The sequence below is a fragment of the Culex pipiens genome, chromosome 3 (genome assembly GCF_016801865.2).
Source record: "Culex pipiens pallens isolate TS chromosome 3, TS_CPP_V2, whole genome shotgun sequence".
Taxonomy (NCBI): Eukaryota; Metazoa; Arthropoda; class Insecta; order Diptera; family Culicidae; genus Culex; species Culex pipiens.
In genome coordinates this window covers 65,669,447-65,687,732 of record NC_068939.1, presented here as the reverse complement: position 1 = coordinate 65,687,732, position 18,286 = coordinate 65,669,447, and the positions used below count along the sequence as shown (strand labels likewise).

At 36.7% G+C, this 18,286-nt stretch overlaps 5 protein-coding genes across 5 annotated transcripts; 3 read left to right on the top strand and 2 right to left on the bottom strand.

Annotated features, from left to right (window-relative positions):
- Nucleotides 1-1,093: 1,093 nt before the first annotated feature.
- Nucleotides 1,094-6,381, top strand: LOC120421635 (cuticle protein 19-like). Its single transcript, XM_039584865.2, has 2 exons — nucleotides 1,094-1,227; nucleotides 5,912-6,381. Exons 1-2 carry the CDS (start codon nucleotides 1,219-1,221, stop codon nucleotides 6,269-6,271), a joined length of 369 nt encoding a protein of 122 aa, XP_039440799.1. The 5' UTR covers nucleotides 1,094-1,218; the 3' UTR covers nucleotides 6,272-6,381.
- Nucleotides 6,382-10,622: 4,241 nt separating this feature from the next.
- Nucleotides 10,623-11,268, bottom strand: LOC120421659 (cuticle protein 8-like). The gene is made up of 2 exons (XM_039584892.2): nucleotides 11,260-11,268; nucleotides 10,623-11,158 (listed from the first exon to the last, which is right to left on the bottom strand). The coding sequence occupies exons 1-2, from the start codon at nucleotides 11,266-11,268 to the stop codon at nucleotides 10,700-10,702; spliced, it is 468 nt and encodes a 155-aa protein (XP_039440826.1). The 3' UTR covers nucleotides 10,623-10,699.
- Nucleotides 11,269-12,200: 932 nt separating this feature from the next.
- On the top strand, nucleotides 12,201-12,636 carry LOC120421647 (cuticle protein 19-like). The gene is made up of 2 exons (XM_039584880.2): nucleotides 12,201-12,248; nucleotides 12,307-12,636. The coding sequence occupies exons 1-2, from the start codon at nucleotides 12,240-12,242 to the stop codon at nucleotides 12,604-12,606; spliced, it is 309 nt and encodes a 102-aa protein (XP_039440814.1). The 5' UTR covers nucleotides 12,201-12,239; the 3' UTR covers nucleotides 12,607-12,636.
- Nucleotides 12,637-16,089: 3,453 nt separating this feature from the next.
- On the bottom strand, nucleotides 16,090-16,463 carry LOC120421660 (cuticle protein 19-like). Its single transcript, XM_039584893.2, has 2 exons — nucleotides 16,455-16,463; nucleotides 16,090-16,389 (listed from the first exon to the last, which is right to left on the bottom strand). Exons 1-2 carry the CDS (start codon nucleotides 16,461-16,463, stop codon nucleotides 16,090-16,092), a joined length of 309 nt encoding a protein of 102 aa, XP_039440827.1.
- Nucleotides 16,464-16,998: 535 nt separating this feature from the next.
- LOC120421661 (cuticle protein 19-like) lies at nucleotides 16,999-17,479 on the top strand. The gene is made up of 2 exons (XM_039584894.2): nucleotides 16,999-17,045; nucleotides 17,112-17,479. Exons 1-2 carry the CDS (start codon nucleotides 17,037-17,039, stop codon nucleotides 17,409-17,411), a joined length of 309 nt encoding a protein of 102 aa, XP_039440828.2. The 5' UTR covers nucleotides 16,999-17,036; the 3' UTR covers nucleotides 17,412-17,479.
- Nucleotides 17,480-18,286: the final 807 nt, after the last annotated feature.

The window sequence follows — 18,286 nt, the reverse complement described above, 5'->3', positions numbered from 1 at the left end:
GTTTATAAGCAAACCCCTTATGTCTATATATCAAAATTTTTGTAATTGTCTGCTCTACAACTTTGTAGAACATTGTTACACTCTTAAAAATAACCCTGCAAAGTTAGAAAAAACACGAAATTTTAAAATGAAAAATTTTGTTCTAAATGAAAAAATGACCCTTCTGGGTCAATGTAGATTCGAAAAGTACATTAAATTTCCCATAAAATGACATGTTCCAAAAATTTTTACAGTCGAGTAACGGAAAATGGGAGAATTTTTAAAACGTTTTTAGTGTTTTTTTCGATGAAAAATACGTTTTTTCGGAATTCTGAGTACGCCATCAAATCGGGCGTCTAATTTTACATAAAAGTCTCTATGAATTTTAATTTCCATCTCATCACCGTTTCAGGCTGCAAATTAATGAAAAACACCTCTTTTTTCGCATGTTCAAAAATGGAAGGGGTCGTACCGCCCCTCCGTTACGAGATATCAAAAAAAAAAAACGGACCTCGGATTCGTGATCAGGGACAAAAGTTACCCCTTAGGACAAAGTTTCACGCAAATCGAAGAGGGGTCGGGGCAACTTTTCCCGATTTCGTGTGAGTTGGCGGAGAATTACCGATTATAGAATTTTATATTTTTTGAATTTAATTCATAAAATATACAGATGACTAAAAAACACTCACGCATCCTTTTAAAAACATATAACCAAAAAAAGTACGATCGTACGATGAATACGATGGTTCGTAAAGTTTTCTAATATTCAAATCTAGCTAAGTTGTTTATAATGTTAAGAGCAAAAATTTAAAAAAATGTAGTATTTGATCTTCACATAATTTCTTAATTCTTCACCATGTGAAAGGCACAAAAAATGGTTCCCCCTCATAAAGGAGAGCAGTAAGGCACGGACAATTTTTGCCAGCATGATTACATGACAAAAAGTAGCATGTAAATTAATGCTCACATAAAAAAAAATCACCTCACTTACCGCACTTAGTGTGCAGCGCGGCAATAGTGCACCACCGGCGTTGTCGTCGGTTGTCCAGAGCAGCTCTGGGCAGCAGCAAAGTCAACCGAAAGCCAAAGTCCAAAACAAAACGTTAAACTCTCGTATAAATATTCCCTGCCCCGCTGAATTAGGTATCAGTCTAGTAGCAACCGCCGGCATCCAACCAATAGGTCAGCAGTGCCGAACCGTTTCAGTCAGTATCCGTAGCACGTAGCAGGAAATCCAACATGTCCAAGGTATGTGTCGCATTTCCAAGAGACAGCACTCGACCGAGAGAGTTCGTTGAGCTCGGGTGATCCTTTGGTCGCGCTTTCAATTAGTGATTTTGTTTAAATTTATGGAAGTTTGAGTGTTATTCAGTTCAAGTGAATGAAAAATGAAACAAATAAATTTGAAATTGAAAAAAAAACTCAAAGTTTTACCAGTGATTATAAAAAAAAAGTGTTTTAAATCAATGTTTCTTAAAAAAATTCCATGTGGATCTATGCAAGTGTATGAAAAATAAAGAAGTTGCACTTAAATTGAGTAAGGAATAGCGTTAATTAGCTTAACTTGCTGTTGAGAGTGCTATGGAATTTAGTATTTCAGTTTATAATCATAGCAAAACCATGTAAACAATGAGTCTTTCCTGCTCGTTCTAAATGTAATTGACAACTGGCAGGAGCAGAAAAGCCGAGTTGTTTGCAATTCGTGTTAAGCCTATATTACGTCATGATCCGAAATCCAGACACTTAGTAGCATATCATTTTTGTTATAGCTGGCAAAAAATCATGTATTAAGTTGGAAATGTATAAATATCATCAGAATGTAGTATTAACAGTCAGTTTTAAGAGAATACATGCATAGTATGTCTTTTCTAACAATTATTCATCATAATTTTAAAATAAAAATGAATCCCGGACACTGATAAAAGCTGATTCGAAATCCGGACAGTTTTGCTTCGAGTTCCGGACACTCAATTTTTCTTATAAATCGCATAAATTTGAACATAAATTTTAGTGAATTGCATTTTTTAGGTCTGTTAACATCAATACAATCTTTATTTCATATGACAATTTGCTAGAATTTAAGGACATCAAAACCATAAATTTCTGCATTGCCTTAACGGTGCTTCGAACACCTACGAAATAATTCATTGAATTGTTTCACATTTTTGGTTAAATTAAAATTTTATTTATTTAATTGTTTTGGCATTAACTACAGCGTTCAAACAAACTTTAAATTTAAGTTGATATTAGAATTCATCAAATAACACAGTTTTGACATTCATAATCGGACTTATATCCAAATAATTTAATTGATAAATCAAGATGAGTTGTCCGGGAATTCGAATCATGACGTTACATTCTTTTGCTTGAATCAGTTTTTTATAAGATCATAGCAAATATTGAAGTATAATGATCAAAGCTTTTTTGATTTTTTTTAAATGTTTGTTTGTTTTTTTTTTTGTTTTTTAATTGGTCCTATAAACATGAGAAAGATAATAGTTAATAGGACCTTTTTTAAAAAAAACTCTAGATTTGTAACCTTAGCTTTAACATTCATTTGATTTTTCCCTAATTGTTGGTAATAAAACTTAAGATATTTAACACTTTAACAGCAATAGAATGGAAGTTATTTAAGAATATAATTTTGAAAGTTTTTACATGTAATTTGACATCAAACAATATAAATTTGTGAGTGTGATCTTTCATGTCAGTTATTTTTGTAATAATCCCATGAATTATTTGTAAGTTTTCATCTTTTCATTTGTAATTGCATTTATTCTATATAGGGGAAGTTCTCGTATGTTTGGCAGGTTAAGCACTCGCTCCTAACTCCATCCAATTTGCTGATTTTCACTTTTTAAGCAACTAATTATGCACAACTTTCGATAGAAACTTGCTTGCTCACATCTCATTGAGCTATTTATCACTGGATTTCAGTTGAAAACGCTTTTAATTAGCTTTAATTGAAAGTCAAAGTTCTGACCTGCCAACATTAGAGGCACGCTGGAATTAGATGCTGTTCCCCTAATTGCTGGAGCAACATTTGAAAGAGGTGGTACAAAATGGCTTTTACGGCCTTTCGTTATAATGAAAGGTCGTAAGAGCAATGTCGTACCGCCCCTATCAAATATTGCTCCAGGTTGGAGGAAAAATGTCATCGGAAAAGTGGCAATATTCAACCCTTGCTCTTTTTTCACCATATGGAAGAAATATTTTTTTTTAGAAAATAAAAATCATTGAATTATATGAAAATAAAGCATCCGGTCTTGAAAAGTTGTGTGCAATCTCTTTGACACGTCTGCTATACAAATGTGATTCATGACATGATTTCACCTAGCTACCTTTTTAAAATGTTTGGCAATTCTTACTATTAAATTGTTAATTTTGTCAGCAGTAAACAACACTACTTCGATTCATGTGCACCGTTAATTAAAAAAAATATAAATTTTGACTGAAAAGACCCTTAAACGCGATCTTCTTTCTTCGGATATTAATCTTTTGGGATCAATAAGCAATGCCGTCAGTTCTTCGACAAAGATGTTGAACATTGAATTTCCAATAATAATTAATAATTAATTTGTAAATATTGGTCGGTTTGTTCTAGAGGTCGTATCGAGGTGCTCCGATTTGGATGAAACTTTCAGCGTTTGTTTGTCTATACATGAGATGAACTCATGCCAAATATGAGCCCTCTACGACAAAGGGAATTGGGGTGAAACGGGCTCCGAAGTTTGAGGGCCAAAAAACCTAAAAAATCTTAAAATTGCTCGCACTACCGTAAAACTTCATCAATTCCAACTCTCGTATATGCATTTGAAAGGCCTTTTGAAGCACTTTAAAATGTGCCATAGACATCCAGGAGTGGTTTGACTTTTTCTCATAGCATTTGCAAATTACTGTTAAAAATTGATTTTTATAACCTTAATATCTTTTTGCAACAGCCTCCATTACCCATACTCCCGTAAATCAAAAGTTAGGGAATTTCATGGACTAAAAGCCTACGGTATTAACTTTTTGGCCAATCGCGGTTTTTCTCATAGTTTTTTTTCTATAACAAACATTTTCCAACGTTAGTTTTTGCACTGTATGCCTCCACACGGAGAAAAAAGAGTTCCCAAAATCGTGAACAAGCTTTCATGAAAATGGGAACCTCGAACAAAGTGTTCAAATCCCATGGTACGATTTTGAAAAACGTACCATGAAATTTGAACACCTTGTTCGTGGTTCCCATTTTCATGAACGCTTGTTCACGATTTTGGGAACTCTTTTTTCTCCGTGCATAGCGGCACTTTTTGCTCTCAATTTTGTCATATTCGGAATCCTAGGAAAATTTCACGTTAGTTAGAAGTATTGGAGTGGTAAATTTGGTAGATACAGTGTTGCAATTTCTTCAAAAATTTAGAACCGTTGCCTATCCAACGATGTTTAACATAATGGTATTTGAATTAATTTCTGGCCATTTATCTAACGTCCAGATATATTAGAAAACACATTTTTATGCATAACTTTTTAACCACTTATCAAAATTTCAATTTCAATTTGAATAAAACTCGATCTATGGGACCCTAAACCAAGTCGAATGCAACCGGTTTGGGTCGAATCGGTTGCCAGTGCCAACAAACATGAGCTAGTCTGTTGGTCACATACATACATACATACAGTTTTCGGTTTTGGGATTTCTGGGGCATTTACGCCACATTGTAAATAGTAATGGGTTCTAAAGGCAATGGTCTACATCCCTAGTACGTTCAAGTGTCATCTGGGATGAATCGGGCACATGGGGTGAATTGGGAGAGTAGTTTTAGCAATAATTTTGTTTAATATTTTGGTATTTATGAGTGATTTCGGTTAGACCGGGACTAGTGGTGTAGGGGTAAGCGTGGTTGTCTCTCACTCAATTCGATCTCAGACGGTCCCGGCGGCATTTTTCGAGACGAGATTTATCTGATCACGCCTTCTGTCGGACGGGGAAGTAAATGTTGGCCCCAGTCTAACCTAGAGGTTAGATCGTTTGCTCAATCCTGGGTCCTATCTCGATAGAGTCACTGGTCGGCGGTTGGACTCACCGTCCAAAGGTCGTCAGTTCGAATCCCGGTGTGGATGGAAGTTTAGGTCTGGAGTTTTTTTTTGAAAAGGTCCAATAAACCAAATTTTCAGTTTTTGCTTTTTGGGTGTTTTTCAATACCCCTTACTCAAGGCGGTTTGAATAACGCCCAAAAACCAAAAACTGGAAATTTGATTTATTGGACCTTTTCCAAATTAAAACTCTAGAGTTGTAAAAAGAGGCTTGCAATTGTTCAACAAGCAAGCCTTTGGACACCTAGTTTCGAGTAAGGAATCTCGCAATCGAGAACGCAATCGAGAATGCTGTAGAGCGAACGATTAATTGAATAATTAATTTGATTAGACCAGATTCAGACCAAAAGGTGTGCATTCTATTCCAAATTAAAAACTTTTCAATGCTCTTAAACGTGCTGTCCCTTTTCAAACTGTAGTCTAGATTTGCTCCAGCTGACTGTACTCAAAGTTTTGGAAGGGACTAGCTCAAAAATTGTCCTACATAGATTTTCCTATTTCACCCAGAGGTGCTTAACGGTTATTCAAATCAAATGGGTTATCGATCTCGATTTGGCGTTATAATTAAAAAAAAAATGTCATAATGTCAAAATGGCTTCCAGGATCAGCTCTTATTTCTTTTTTGGGCAAATCTGTTAGGCAAACAAAAAAATCTTGCATACAATCCAGAAATTGCATGCAATATGCACAAAGAGCGAACCGCAAATGAATTATACTATATTGGTAAGCAATTTAAATTAAATTTGCTAATTAATTAGTTTAAGTTTATTGAATATGCCTTAAACAAATTAAATGTTCTTGACGTATTATGTATAAATGTATAAATATTATAATGTTCCTCTCCTTTGCTCTCCAGATCATCGCCCTGGTTGCCTGCTGTGCCGCGCTCGTCGCCGCGGTGTCCGCCTACGAGGAGTACCACGCCCATCCGAAGTACAAGTACGAGTACGGCGTCAAGGACGCGCACACCGGCGACAACAAGGAAGCCTGGGAGCACCGGGACGGGGACGTGGTCCAGGGACACTACTCGCTGCACGAACCGGACGGCACCCACCGCAAGGTGGACTACAAGTCGGACAAACACGTCGGCTTCCAGGCCCACGTGCAGCGCTCGGGACACGCCCAGCATCCGGCCGTGTACGGAGATCATCACCACGGGGACGGTCACCATGGGCACGGGGGCGAGTCGTATGCCAACATCGACCAGCATCACTAATCGACGACTACTGTATTACTAACTGCGAGAGGAGAGAGAGTGTGCGAATCAGCTGTGAATGTGTGCATGCGTGCAATAAAGTCTTGTTAGCTAGTTTTTAAATGAAATTACTTACTAGAGTTGCTTCCTGCTTTGGAAAGAAATTGCCATCGGTGTTTAGTGCATCGCTAAACCTGAGGATCTGCTAAGAAAGAAGTGCAAATCGGTCATTTTATTTGCTTTATTGATTTACAGTCGATTGATGTTTCGGAAACTATCAAGGTGATTCTCGAATGTTCCTAATGTTATGCAAGATTTCAGTTCCTTCGAGCAGACTAACTACTCCAAACAGGTCTGCACCAATGCCGGTTGCATAAATGCAAGTGGTTGGTTGGGATCTTGTCACTGTGATACTGGGACAACGATAACGACGTGAGAGCGGATGGACGAGTTGAAGAAATGGCACGGTTAAATATGATGTCGATGTGGTGGTAAATAGTGAGATATGGTCAATTCAAGTAATGTCTCAGCAGCGTAACACGATCACTTATGGAAATGTTACACGTAATTAGGTGCGCGTTTATCAATGTGTTATAATCACGTGTTTCGTAACCGGGGAATGCTGCGGACGTTGCGGATAATTAAGTTAGTGTTTGATTTGGAGCAGATTGAATTCGTTTTAGCCGGGTCCGGTGGTGTAGTGGTAAGCGCGGTTGTCTCTCATCCCAGTTGGCCTGGGTTCGATTCCAGTCTGCCCGGTTGCATTTTTGTGACGAGATTTGTCTGATCACTCCTTACGTCGGATGAGGAAGTAAATGTTGGTCCCGGCCTAACCCTGAATAAAAAAATGTATTGGTAGAATCACTGGTCGGCAGTTGCATTCACAATCCAAAAAGGTCATCAGTTCGAATCCCGGGGTGGATGAGAGCTATGATGTTTCAAGCCTTCGGACACCTAGTTTCGATTTGGAATTTTCCAATAGAGATCGGCAAGGAATTACTGTTGAGCGATTAATCGATTAATTTTAACTGTCCCTTTTGAACAAAGCCGAAATATAGGTAAAATTAAATATTTTAATTTGCAACAGTCGAAATATAAAATAAACAATTATTTGTGCTTGTATAAAAAAATCTTAAAAACCATCAAATATTCTGAAAAATAGTTCGATAACACTAATCCACAAAATTGACAAAAATAACTGTGCAGGCTTAACTCGAGGGAAAGCATGAAGTTTGGGATCCCCAGAAACACGTGCAACTTCATGCTTCATAGTTATTTTATTTATTGTTAGTAGGTTAAATTTCTTTGACATTACATAATACCCCGATGGTAAAGTAACGATTGTAAACAAACGACAAGAAATTTACTTCACTCTCAACTAGTGCGTCCATCCCGGGATTTCCCGGGACAGAATTCTCGCGAAATTTTGAATTGTTGTCCCAGTTTTCCCATAATTGCAAAACATACGACATATTTGGGTTTGGAAACTCAGATTTGATTGTATCGATACTCTGTTGTCACTGTTGAAAACTTAGTGATCTATAGAAATTTTAGAGCATTAAAATTTTTAGTCATTTTTCCTCATCATTAATTTGGCTTTTAAATTGTTGAAATTTTTGTGAGCAGTTGAACAAAATTCCTAGCTTTTTGAATATTCTCAATTTAATTTTTTATATATTTAAAGCATTGTATACCATATTTTTATAAATAATAACATAAATAGAAAATAATTTAAAAAAAATTGTTAAAATCAACATGTGATTTTAAACTTATAATAAATTTAACATTAATAGGATGTCATTTCGTTGTTTCAGATATTATCAAAACCAACCAAAATGTTTATTTTAAGATTTTCTAGCAGAAAAAAATGAAATAAGTCTAATTATATGAAACTCAAATAATTTGATTCCGATTGAATTGAAATCTGTTTGGTTTAACAATTGTTCAGATTGATGCCTAGAATATCATCAGTTAATAGCAATCAACTAATTCTATGATTTCAATCTTTAAAAACATGACAAAAGTTTAGAAAATTGGTTTTAATGACTTTTTTAAAAAATATCCCGGTATCCCCGGAATTCCCTAGAATTTAACCTTCCCTTAGTACAAAAAAAAATAGTATGTCCCCTTTCCGAAACCGATCTGGAAAATCGGATTTGGTCACTGTGGCCACCGAAAAATGGCCTTTTTTGAGACCTTGAAGACCTGTATCTTCGGCAAATTTCAACCAATCAGAATGCTCCGGGTTGTATTCGACAGGTATTTTCCTATACCGGTTTCGGAAAGCCGGAACATCCGTTAAATTATTTTTTATTGTTTTTCACGTATATGCGACACTTACGATAGTGGAAATTGATCCTTAAAACTTACTTGAAACATGGTAGGTAACCTGGCCCTTAAATTAATATTTGTTGTCAAAGTATAGGAAAATACCTGTCGAATGCAACCCGGAAAATCCTGATTAGTTGAAATTCGCGGAGATGCAGGTCGTCAGCAGGCTTGGCTGAATGGTTAAGCTGTCCGCTTAGTAAGCGGAAGATCATAGGTTCAATTCCCATCTGCTCCAACCTTCCATCGGATGGGGAAGTAAAACGTCGGTCCCGGCCTTGGATGTTGTTAGGCCATTTAGTCATTCCAAGTGTAGGAGTCGTCTCCACGCTATAAGTACAAACAACACACCAAACCAAGCCTGCTCCGGTGGAATCGCTGGCGGCAGTTGGACTCGCAATCCAAAGGTTGTCAGTTTGAATCCTGGAGTGGAAGGTTCCTTGGAGTAGAAATAGGTTTGGGTGCGCTCCCCTTTCAAGCCTTTGGACTCCTAGGTTCGAGCAGAAACATGCAATAGAGACAGGGATGGAATAATCGCAAAAAAATCAATTTCGCTGGCGAACTTTCTTCACCCGCGAAAGAGAGAGGAGACAAATCACGCAAAAGAAAATCGCTCCCGAAATTCTCCAAGAAAGTCAATTTGCTGATGATTTTTTTGTGAATTTCCTTGTCAGCACCACTTAATAATATTTATTTCACTTTTTTACACACATTGCCCATCTACAAAATATGACAGGTAATTTTTCGACGCATGACGTTACATTTGCAAGTGTAGCAGTGAAAAAGATGTTCCGCCGAATAATCAAGAAGATGATTTTTTTCGATTCTTTTTACCGATCTTTCGTGCGCGAGAGAGGAGAGCCATGCTCCCTTCGGATTTTTTCTCTTGATGAACGTCCAGAGATTTTCTTTTGATGATGATTATGCCATCGCTGAATAGAGACCACAAATGACCCGGGGGTCGTGAAAGTGGATGGTTTGATTTTTGACAGTTCGTCAAAATTGGGGTCTCAAAAAGGTCTATTTTGCAATTCCGCCGTGAAACTACTTACTTTACCTGTCATTCTTGAACGACGAAATAGCCTACTTTTCTGTACCAAAAATAACAGAATCGAATAGCAACACTTTTAAAAATAAATGCTGAAAAGTTCTACTTTTCAGCACTGAAATGGGTGCTGAAGAGTTGAACTTTTTAGCACTTGTTTCGATAAGTAACACTTTTCCACATTTTCTGATTTAAATGATTTATTGACATAATACATGAAAATTTGACTTAAAATTTCACTCAGTGGGTGTTTTTCGGAAATGCAAAAAATGTTGCATGGAACTCGTTGCAAAACTTAATTTTTTCAGCACTTTTCGTATTTATCCAACTCGGTGAACCTCGTTGGATAAATTTACGACTCGTGCTGAAAAAATCCTCTTTTTGCAACTTGTTGCATAAACTACTATTTTGGATTGTAGCAGTTGTAGTCCCCAAAAGGGGACATACTAAGCTTTTATTTGAGATTAAGGCAACCGGGTTTGGCCAAAAACTGGATTTTTGGCGATTTTTTAAAGCTTGTCGAAAAGGACTCCAAAACCTTTAAAGTAACTTATTTTATGTACGTCCCCCTAGGGGTCGTCTAAGGTTAATATGTTTTGCAAAATGTGTACTATACTATAAATTTAATGTCAGAAAAAGACTTTTTTTATAGCGAAAGTTATGGCACATTTAATTTTCAAAAAGCGCCAAGGGAACCCGGGGAAATTGGACGCCTTACTCTCAACAGTTGGACAATTTTTAGATTGACTTGGTCAACTTATCGAGATAAACACAATAAGTGTCTAATTAAAAGTAGTAACCAAACCAAAACTAAAATGATAGAAGTGTTTTTTTTTTAATTTTAGACAGAATTCGCCTCAGTTGATCATTCATTCGAAAAAAATAGCAATTTTTATTTTTGTCGCTCAAATGGTATTCATGAATTGATTGCCATCTCTTTATAAACTTAGTCACGTTTATGTGTAATTTGCTATCTAACTATCACATTTTATAAACAATTTTGCTAGTGAGGCTCCACGATCAACGTGTGTTTCCTCTAGAAAGTCATTCTACGCAGTTGGTACTATCCTAGCACCCTAATAGTGATGCTTCTTCAGGTTGGCGTAGCTCTCGCCGGTGTGCTGGTGCTTCGTCTTGATCGACTTGACCGGAACCGGAACCACCGGAATGGGGGCAACAATTTCGTGGTGATGATGCTGGGGAGCCTTCAGCGCCGGGGCATGACCGCCGACTTTCTTGACCTGGATGTTGATTCCACCGTGACCGTCGGACTGGTACTCCACCACCCGGTGGCCACCGTCGGCCTCATCCAGGGTGTACGATCCCTTGACGTGGTCACCATCGCGCTGTTCCCACTGGGCCTTGTGATCGCCGGTGTGACCGTCCTGGACTCCGTACTCGAACTTGTACTGCGGGTGGTGGTGCGAATCCTTCGGTTCGGCGTAATGGGCCGGTTCCACGATGGGGGCGGCAGGGGCATTCTTGTAGGGCAGGGCAGCGGCCACGGCCACCAGGCAGGCAACAACGGCAATGAACTGGAAAGTAGGTGTTGGGTGATTAGTTCAAATATTCTGAAGATGGGCAATGATCTACATTCGAAACAAGTCTGAAATCAACTCTTCAAATGTGAACTCACCTTCTGCATTATTGCTTTTTATCTGAGCTACTTGTTTGTGCTTCTTCTTTTGATGAGACTGATCGGATGCTGTGAACCGACTGATGATGAATTTCGGCTATCCATGAATATTTATAGAGGGTGAGGCGAACGATAATTATGGGCGGCAATTGGTTCAGTTTTGTGAAACATTCAAATACCGATAATTCGGCATCATGTGTGTTATTATTATTGTATCACACTGAACAGTTTGGAAATTAGTGATTCTCTGTCAAATAAGAAAAAATGTTGTTTCACCTTTTAACTCTGTGTTTCAATTTTAGGATTTAAATTTAACTAAAATTTAAAATATGTTCATAAACTTTTGATTGTTTTTTTGTTTTGAAAAGGAAAACGATTAAGCTAAATAAAGATCTTTTAATGCAGTGATACAAAATTATCGATTCTAATACTTGTTTGACAATTTTTAGTTCTTTTCGTATAAACTAGTTTTTACGTGAGGTTCAATTTCCTGTAGAACTACTGCAATGCAGTTTTTACCTTGCTCCTCACGCTTGATTCATCAGTTTCATCTTGAACACTTTCTTCATCACCTTGAACCTCCAAGCACTTTTTGGGGTGTGTGGAAGCTGGCTCTCATTGCATCCTGTATCGCGTTAAGAGGTGATGTTGCTTGTTTAATGAAATTACCTCCGGCCAAATTTGTTGTTAATACATTAGATAAGCTGTGTTGGCTTCCTTTCGTTTTTTTCAATTCAATGCAAATAGAAGGGTGTTATTGAGACGGCACGAAACGGGCAAAATTATGACTGCTAAAAATGGTGAAAAATGCAATGGCATGCATGGAAGAAGAAACAATGAAAAGTGCAGCACGGCATCTGTTTGAAGAAGAGCTTAATTTGCTCACTTAAACGTATATAAAATCCAGATGACCGTTGAGTAGCATCAGTACACATTCAGCATTCATCGACACACCATCGTTACGAACTCACGAATTCAACATGTTCAAGGTGAATTTCATCATTCAAGGAAGTGTTTAACAAATTAATTGAAACTTCAAAATTCCAGATCTTCGCCCTGGTTGCCTGCATGGCTGTCATCGTGGCCGCTTACGAGGATGCTCACCCCAAGTACAAGTACGAGTACGGAGTCAAGGACGAAAAGACCCACGACCACAAGAGCCAGTGGGAGAGCCGCGATGGAGATGTCGTCAAGGGACAGTACACCGTGGATGAGGCTGACGGAACCCACCGTGTGGTGGACTACGCCTCGGACCACAAGGCCGGATTCCAGGCCCATGTCCAGCGCAAGGGACATGCCGCCCATCCCCATGGAGAGAGCTACGCCAACATTGATCAGCACCATTAGAGATTTGGAAGTCCGGTTTTGAGTAATAAAATGTCGATTTATTAAAGTAACTTCTGTTTTTATTTCTGTTCATATTTCTGAATTTTCACTAAAACTGTAAATCGGGGTGACTGACTTTTGATTCGTGGAAATACAATGTCCCATCCCAGAGGGTCCCGGAGTACCAAACCTTCTTAGCATGGTGCTCCCAACGAATACAACCAAAATCTCGGAGCGTATGGTGGTGTGTCCCCACGCTTCTTCCTCTCCTGTCGATTCAGAATTGTGTTGTTGTTCGAACACTCTGTGCTCAAACTCAACCCAATTACGAGTCATCTCTGCGATACGGCTTTGCGCAGCAGGCCTGGCCGCTGTGATGTTTCAATGCATTCTAATGCAATGGCGCACTACAAATGTTAATAAATGACAAGAAGAGTGCTGGGCGTCATCTAACCTAAGGCACTCTAAATGATCCCTTTGAAAGATTGGCTGCGCTAGGGTCTGATAAGATTAGATTAGATTAGATATCGTAAAACGAGGTGACTTTGATAGCCAGGGTGACTTTGATAGGTTTGAGATTTTTCCGGAAAATGTTCAAACTTCTCAAAGTGTCATGATTTTCTCAATGAACATGATTTTGAATCGGAGAACGGAATGCATTTTTGGATTCTTTGGACAATTTTCCACTAGGAGAAGGGAAATTAAGTTTGTAAATAATTGATATTATGTGTTTCTGAAAAATAATTTAAAAAAATCCAAATTTATAGGCATTTTCAGTTGAACAAATTTCATTTACAGGTATGCCTTTGTTTTACACTGCCTCGGTTTTGATTCGTTCAGCTGCCTTGGTTAAACACGGTCCAGTGCTTAACTGAAGCACAGAGTTTATGGGATTTTGGCTATATGGAAGACATTGGCTTTCATCGAAATCATGCAAACATCAAAAAATTATAGTGTTTTGGAATCGGGATGATATCAGCTATCTATTTAAATAATAACCTCATTAAAATTTTCACAAAAATACGTATTTTTCCTGTATTTTTAAAATGCAATAATTTTCTCGAAAAAATACTAAAAATTATTGTTATTGCAATATGGGTATCAAATGATTGGATTTTTTTTCATAAATTGTGATTGTAAAATCATTTTTTAGAAAACACTCAAAATTTTCACAAAACTACATATTTTCGAAAAAAAATACTCAATATTTCAGTTTTTTCAAGATGGGTATCAAGTGATTGGGATTTTTTCATACATTTCGAATGTAATAACAACATATTTTGAAAATACTCAACATTTTCACAAAGCTACGTATTTCCGAAAAAAACTCAAAATTTCAGTTATTACATTATGGGTATCAAACGATCCGGATTTTTTCATACATTTCGAATGTAAAAACAATTTTTTTTGAAAATACTCTAAATTTTCACAAAACTACGTATTTTCGAAAAAATACTCTAAATTTTCCTTTTACAATGTGGGTATTAACCGAACGGGATTTTTGAATACATTTCGAATGTAATAACAATTTTTTTTAAATTCTCAAAATTTTCACAAAACTACTTGTTTTTGGAAAAATACTCAAACTTTCATTTTTTACAATATGGGTATCAACTGACCGGGTTTTTTCCTACATATCAAAAGTTATTAAAAAATGAAAATACTGAAAATACATTTCAAATGTAATAACAACATTTTAATAACAACATGTTATAAAAACTGAAATTTTGAGTATTTTTCGAAAATATGTAGTTTTGTGAAAATTTTGAGTATTTTCAAATAAAAATGTTATTACGTTCGAAATGTATGAAAAAATCACGATCGTTTGATACTCACATTGTAAAAATGGAAATTTTGAGTATTAAAATAAATATAAATCAATAATTTTATGAACATTACTATATTTAACAAATTTCAGGCAAAATTCCGACTTTTAGACAATTTTACCATAAATTTATATTTATATTGTTTAAGAGCTATAAAACTTAGTTAACTAAATATTATCATTAATTTTTTTCTTAAAATTATATCAGCAACCTTAGTGATGGTACATTTAACGTACAAATAAAGTTTGAACATCTTAAGTATGATTTTAACAAGAAACACTATGACTATCGAAGTCACCGCGAAATTTTAACTAAGAATTTTGAACGTAATTATTTTTCTAAACATTATTGATAATTTCTTTCTCAAAAATAGTGCATGGACTTTGTGTGGCCTACTCCAGTACATGTTTTAAAAATAATAATCTTGAGAAAATCCTTACCAGTTAGAAATATTCCAAAAATAAATTGAAATCCTATCGAAGTCACCCTTGGTTTACGGTACCTCATGAAGTAGTTTTTGAAAATTTTCAAAAATACGTTGAATTTGATTAAGAAATCAATGATACATATAATAATTAAAATGCTTTAAAAGTGTCATATTTTCCTCAACAAAATCGAATCTGAAAACGGACTGCATTATAGGATAATTTGTAAAAAAATCACTAAAAACAACTAAAATTTGTTTCTAGTTTTCATGTTTTAAGTGCTACAGAAAAAGAAATTAGAAAAATTCCAAATTTATAGGTATTTTCTGAAGAACAATTTTCTAAGTAATTTCGGAAAATTTGCTAATCAATTGCCACCACCGCGCCTCGTGGCGCGGTGGTTAGCGGCTTCGGCTGCCGATCCCTAAGTTGCTATGGGGCTCGGGTTCGATTCTCGCCTTATCCTCTTGGTCTTCTATCGGATGGGGAAGTAAAACGTCGGTCCATTTGCGTAAAAGAGGTTTTGCGTGACTCACCACACATAACCTTCGGACGCCTAGAAATTAGTAGTAACTTGCAACAGAGCCCACAAAAGACCCGGGGGTCGTTAAAGTCGATTGCTTTGCTTTTGATTTTTTTGCCACAGCATTAGATTTGGTTATAATAAAATTTTATATTTGAATGAAAAAATCATAATTCAAATGGGTTTTGATCAAACTGCAATATATTATTTTCTCAACTTCAAATTTACATTGATTTCATTAAAATGTAAGAAACTAAGTTCAACAATCCATCAGTTGTTTTGTTAAATAAAACATTACATTATCAATTCGATGTTAATGATTCAATTTGCATTCTTTTGATAAAATTTGTAAGAAACTCAGAGAATATCAAAATCACCGTGGTTTTTAAAATAACAATGATTTTTTAAACACTATTGAAATCAAGTTTTTTGTATTTTGAAAATGAAAATCATGACCAAAGCCTTTCCGGTTCAACATTATTGGAAATTTTTACGGTACCTAAATAATCCTGAGAGTCCCCATAAACATCTTGAAAAACATATTGAAATTCAAGAGGTTTGAGAACTTGTTTTTCAAAATTATCTAATAGTTTGAAAAGAGCTACAAAATTATGATAAATCTTAATATCAGAATTTCTAAATTCAAATGAAAACATCAGATTAAAATTAATCATTTGCTAAAATTCAACATTTATTCACATTCATAACAATTGTCCGGTCAACGTCAGTCCTAGTGATGCTGGTCAATGTTGGCGTAGCTCTCTCCGTGGGGATGGGCGGCGTGTCCCATACGCTGGACATGGGCCTGGAATCCGGCCTTGTGGTCCGAGGCGTAGTCCACCACACGGTGGGTTCCGTCAGCCTCATCTACGGTGTACTGTCCCTTGACGACATCTCCATCGCGGCTCTCCCACTGGCTCTTGTGGTCGTGGGTCTTTTCGTCCTTGACTCCGTACTCGTACTTGTACTTGGGGTGAGCATCCTCGTAAGCAACGACGATGATGGCCATGCAGGCAACCAGGGCGAAGATCTGAAAAAAGTTGGTTTTAGTTATTGTGGTTTATTATACAATTTTGAAATGACTCAAAGGCATACCTTGAACATTTTGAGGAGGTTTGGGCAGATGTTTCTCTCGAATGGAACGATGAAGCTGAACTGATGTCCGTTGGATCTTTTTGCCAAATATTTATAGGAACATAAATGGGTACAATTATTGCCATTTTCCATCGTCAATGTCAAGAAATGCATTAGGTCTCTATTAAAGCCGATGCACGAAGAAAGCAAAATTTGGAATTGCATGCCAGCATAGCCATGACACTCGTTCTTTTGCACGTTTGTTCTTGATTTTTTCTTCTTTTTCTATGTGTGATTTTCCTCTTTAGCTGTATTGTATACAATATACCGTGAAGGAGAAATGCCAAATTGGAGCTTCTTTTGCATTTTGTGCATTTTTTGCCAACTATATGTGTGTGAATCAACGTTTTCCTTCATGCATAATTCGGCGGGAAAATCAAACTGGCCTCACGAGAACATAGGAAATACTGTGTGAGAGCGATCAAAGTTTTGCGATGCGTCACGAACAGTTCTTTTCGTATAAATATACGAAGAATAGAATGTTCTGGCATCAGTTTCAGCTCAGTCTTTCAGAAGAACAGCAACAAACCCTCCTCAAACAAAATGTTCAAGGTACAGTTATTTTTTTTTTAATTTTACTAAATAATATTTATACTAAACAGCTTATATCTATTCCAGATCATTGCCCTGGTTGCCTGCCTGGCCGTCATCGTGTCCGCTTACGAGGATGCTCACCCCAAGTACAAGTACGAGTACGGAGTAAAGGACTCCAAGACCCATGACCACAAGAGCCAGTGGGAGAGCCGCGATGGAGATGTCGTCAAGGGACAGTACACCGTGGATGAGGCCGATGGAACTCACCGCGTGGTGGACTACGCATCGGACCACAAGGCCGGATTCCAGGCCCATGTCCAGCGTATGGGACACGCCGCCCATCCCCACGGAGAGAGCTACGCCAACATTGACCAGCATCACTAAGAGAAAATGGCTTCCGGATTGTTTGAACGAGAAAAATGTCGCAATGAGTAAATAAAGTAGTAAAATCTCATTTATTTGATTTTTTCTGACGCAAATTCAAACAGGCAGATTTGGTTTTAGCATTTTGAGGAGGTTTTAGCTTACGATTTCCGCCTTTGCCTTAATTTTTAAAATTTTGCGCCTCTGACAATAATTTGGGACAATTCCTTCAACAAGTTGATTACAATGATACTATACAAGTCGTTATTCATTCTGGCGATCATTTTCCTATTCCTTGTAGAGATGAGAAAATCATCATCATTGCCGACCAGGATGCTAATGATAACATTGCATAGTTATAAAATTTTGAAATGCATTTTTTAAAGAACAGAAATTTCTTCTGTGCCTCCATGAAGACAATACCTAGACAATAGCCAGCTGGCTCATTAAGTTTGTATATAAAAAAAAGTTGTCCAAAATTTTAAAATTTTTCCCAAGGTTTGGGAAGGATTGATTCAGTCCCACGTTGCGGTTCAATTTTGTATAGGAAAAAACATCTTTTTTGCTTTGCTTTGCTTTGCTATGCTGGAAAAACGATTTTCTTACTGAACCCTACTAGTTCATGCTGATTTATTCTATTGTAGATATTCGTCGAATGAAACAAAATTCAGAGCATTTTAGAATGACCAATTTTCCTTGGAAAGTATTAACGATTTTGCCTCAAATTTGTTGTTAAAAAACTGGAATAACGTTCAATTCTGTCATAAAATAATACCCAATTTTTTTAGCTCTGAAATAAAGAATTTTACAAAAAATATTTTCTTATTTTAAAACCAACAAATTAATTATATAAGTTTTTTATTTGCAATGTGACCTACCAAACATAGATTTTGTAT